Raw genomic sequence first — 3,835 nt, forward strand, 5'->3', positions numbered from 1 at the left:
TTAGGTACATCTAAAGGATTACACAACTTCCAATATAATTATTTGCTTTGTTCGTTTTTATTTCGTTTCTAAGGTTTTGAGTTCGCATTCCTGATTTTCGGGTGATACACTCAGCGTCCATTTTATGATTATTATTTCACTGTTTCGAGTATCTCGAGAAATTTTAAAATATTCAATGACATACGATGTTATTTTAAAATTTTTTTTTTTTTAAATTAAACTAAAATGTGGTGATCAATAAAATGAAATGATAATTTGTTAGCAAATATAAAGTGCACTTATTGATTAACAAAACAAACATGGTAATCCAAATCAGAAAATATTTCTAAGGGAAGGGCGAAAATACAACCTGAACTAACAAAATTATTTTTATGCAGTTTAGGACGGCATAGTTCCCTTACCCCCTTAGCCCTTCATTTATTTATTTTTATTATATTTGTTACAAATATATACTTTAATGGAGTCCCACTTTCTGTCCTGAAAAACTCCAGGGTGCTGTTGCATCAGAGATAGGACTTCATCTTTTCTAGGTGCTCTACATTTCCTCAGATGATCATTGAAAAAATTTTCAGTGAGTTTCTTTTCCTGTTCAGACCATTGTTTCCTTAAAATTTTTGGCTTTCTCGGACAAGAGACAGTCTCTATTTGTAGTTGTTCATTGGTCGATGTTGTAGCAACGGATGTAGTGGGCCAGTTCTGGGGCCTGCCATCCTCAACTACATTTTCTTCATTGTCACTTTCCAATTCTAGAATGCTATCATCAACATCCAGCTGAGAAAGGCTTTTGCCTTTATATTGTTGAATTGATGTCTTTTGAGACATCAGAAGAATTTTAGAGACTTTTGCAGTCTGGTATATGTCAGATGGCAGTCTATACCACTCTTGATGGGTTTTAGTGGTATGGCCCATAAAACTTGCTAATTGCTCTAAATCTTCCTGATCCATCCTCAGTATCTGCGAAATCGTGGCCAAGTGCTTCCGCAACTTTGTTGAAGTTAAGGAAGCAACTTTTTTTGGATCTCCCAATGCTTTCGTTACATGTTTTCGAAAAACATGATAGCCACTTATAGGTCCATCTGTACCACATATACTGAATAAATATGGATTATTGGCTAGACAGAAATTGCTTCTAAATCCGACAGCGATATCCAAGGCCTCTTTAATGTTTTTCTCAAAGAGCACTGGTACACCTCTGCCTCGTTTTCCACGTACAACAATACGTTTTAATTTTTTGATGCAGATCTTCTCTGCTGGTGATAGCAGCATATCAAAGTCGCCCGATTCTATCTCTTCGTTAATGTATCGTTCATAAATATCCAGTGGAATCCTCTGAAGCTCTCCTACTCTTCTTTTATTGAACAGTAATAGACTACAGTATGCTGCTTCTATAATAGCCCTAAATGCATTTTCGTTTTTGTCATTTTGTATGAGATGCTCCTTGGCCGCGGATAATATGCTCTCCAGATACACTTTGAGCTTCTGAAACAGAAAAAAAATATGTAGTAGCAATAGTGAGGCATGCAAAAATTTCATATTGGTGTTTCTGGTCAAATAAAACAACAGCTCTTGCTTGTAATTGGTTTTGGGGAGGTTTCGACCACAAACTGTGCTACGAGTTTATGGAACATTGGTTCCAGGATTTCATGAGCTACATATTTCCAAAAATTCACATAAAGTAACCTTTGGGCTCTTTAATGAAAATAAAGAAGAATGTATCGACACTGACTAAGCATTATCATTCTGAGAGAACAAGATAGAAATATGCAAGTGTTGTTCAGGAAAAAGTTATAAAAGCTTCAAATACCTCTAATATTTCTAGAAGTGATTGAATATTGACCAGGAAATCTTGGAAGAGTTAACAAGTTTTATGGGCCAAACTACAGTTTATTAAAAGTGATGCTTATACAACGTTCAGTAAATTTTCACCTGAAAACAGGTGATAGTACACAAAACAAATTGTTGTGCCACTGATTGAAATATTGTCGAACAGTTAGTGGTTCATTGAAGGGGAAATAATTTGAAAGCTCATTTCGGAATACAAATCGAGTATAATGAGTCTGTTAAAAGGTACTAAACTCTAAGATTCCTTGAAAAAGAAACTGACACAAAAAGCATTATATTCAGAAAAAGGATACAAGATTTAATTTTGAAACACTTATTTACCACATTAATCAATTAATAAAGAGACAAACTTACTGCCAAATCTTCAGCAATTGGTACTATCGTTGGTTTGTTAAAGCGCTTTACATTGATGTTTTGTGCAGCTTCAGTCGATATTTCGATGGCCCATTCTTCTTCTATCAGTTTCTTCATGACATTCAATTCATCCAGCTTATCCGAGTTCATATTTTCTTGTACCTCTAAAGAGTAATATGCTGCAATAGCTTTTTTTATCAAGGTCCCCATTTGGAGGGCAAAAGAAGGAGAACCAAATGCCTTTTGTCCAGCATCGTAATTTGTAATACTTTTAACAGCTATAACTATATACTTAAATTTCGTAGGGTGTAACAGAGAAGCGAGAGTAAGCGACTTGTCCTCCAGTATTTTTCTAACTTCTATCACTATTCTTGCCAGCCTTCTCATATAACGTTTCGCTACGGAAATTAAATGTCTTTCTTTATGACACTTGACGTACCTTCGCCCAACTTCGCATATTATTTTGTCTCTTTTTGCGACCAAAGACACGATGTCAGCTTTTAATGACTGCAAAACCCCGGATATTCGCAAAGGATCATTTGGTCCGAAATATCCAGCTAGTAGGGTCTGGCTGTCTGACTGATGTCGATGGCGCCTATTATTGTTCTTTTTTTCTGCATTTAGGGAACAACGAGCAACGTGTCGTCTCAATGTATTCTTCATATAGTATCCTGAAATGAAACAAATTAAATTGAAAAATACAACAATTGATTTCAATTTCAAATATTTAATTAATATAATATTAATTGAATGCTGAGTTATTTTTCAGAGCTGTAACCACACAGATACATATTTTGTTTTCAAAGTGAAGTGGCTTTATAAATTAACTCTTCAAATCGACAAAAGTAGTGTTAATCGTATTGACTCAGTACGCATTTATGAAAACCCTTGCTTGAGAAGTAAAAGGTCGAGATCTCACATCTTCTTGTCCAAACTTACCTTTACAGTGAATACAAGGGAGTAGCGTATCACTGGATGCTCCTTTGTTATTATCAAATTTCCGTTTTTGAACAGGTATGCAATTGCCAGAGATAAAGTCCCCTTCTTTTCTTATTTTGTTGATAATCCTTTTTCGATTTGGATCTTTTTTATCCAGCGCGAGAAAGCGTCCCACTTCTAGTTCATCACCATGTTGCCTCTCTAGGTGTCTTGCAAAATTGTTCACCTGCACATCACAATAGGCACAGTGATGTTTTCTCCTCCTTTTATAGACCACACTATTCTCTTTATCTTGGTAGGTAGTTGGCGTACTTGTACAGGCAGAGGAAGTATTATCATAATTGTCGTTTGCAATCATATCACTTGGATATTCTAAAGACTTTAATGCGGTGAAAATACCACTCTCAGACGTCATCATGGCAACTTCGCCACTGCATTCTGAAATTAATTAAATTATGTTATTTGAGTTGTATGAATTATAGTATCAGGTATGAGTGCTCTGTATTTCCCATTCTGCTGAAATGCATTCGTAAAAATTATATTCGGTTGAATTTCTTACCCAATTTCTCTATATCTCGGTTAATAGTAGGCGTACTTGTAATGACATTAGAGTTACTATCATAATTGTTGTTTGCAATTGTTTTGTCTGCATATTCTACTGGCATTAATGTAATGAAATTATCACTCTCGGACACTATTA

At 35.1% G+C, this 3,835-nt stretch overlaps 1 protein-coding gene across 1 annotated transcript; it reads right to left on the reverse strand.

The window, feature by feature from the left end:
* Positions 1-233: 233 nt before the first annotated feature.
* LOC141486169 (uncharacterized) lies at positions 234-3,550 on the reverse strand. The gene is made up of 3 exons (XM_074183887.1): positions 3,136-3,550; positions 2,197-2,867; positions 234-1,479 (listed from the first exon to the last, which is right to left on the reverse strand). The coding sequence occupies exons 1-3, from the start codon at positions 3,548-3,550 to the stop codon at positions 418-420; spliced, it is 2,148 nt and encodes a 715-aa protein (XP_074039988.1). The 3' UTR covers positions 234-417.
* Between the last annotated feature and the right edge of the window lie 285 nt (positions 3,551-3,835).

The sequence above is a fragment of the Leptinotarsa decemlineata genome, unplaced genomic scaffold, assembly GCF_025532065.1.
Source record: "Leptinotarsa decemlineata unplaced genomic scaffold, Ldec_3_MD MMD2_tig00026347_RagTag_RagTag, whole genome shotgun sequence".
Taxonomy (NCBI): domain Eukaryota; kingdom Metazoa; phylum Arthropoda; class Insecta; order Coleoptera; family Chrysomelidae; genus Leptinotarsa; species Leptinotarsa decemlineata.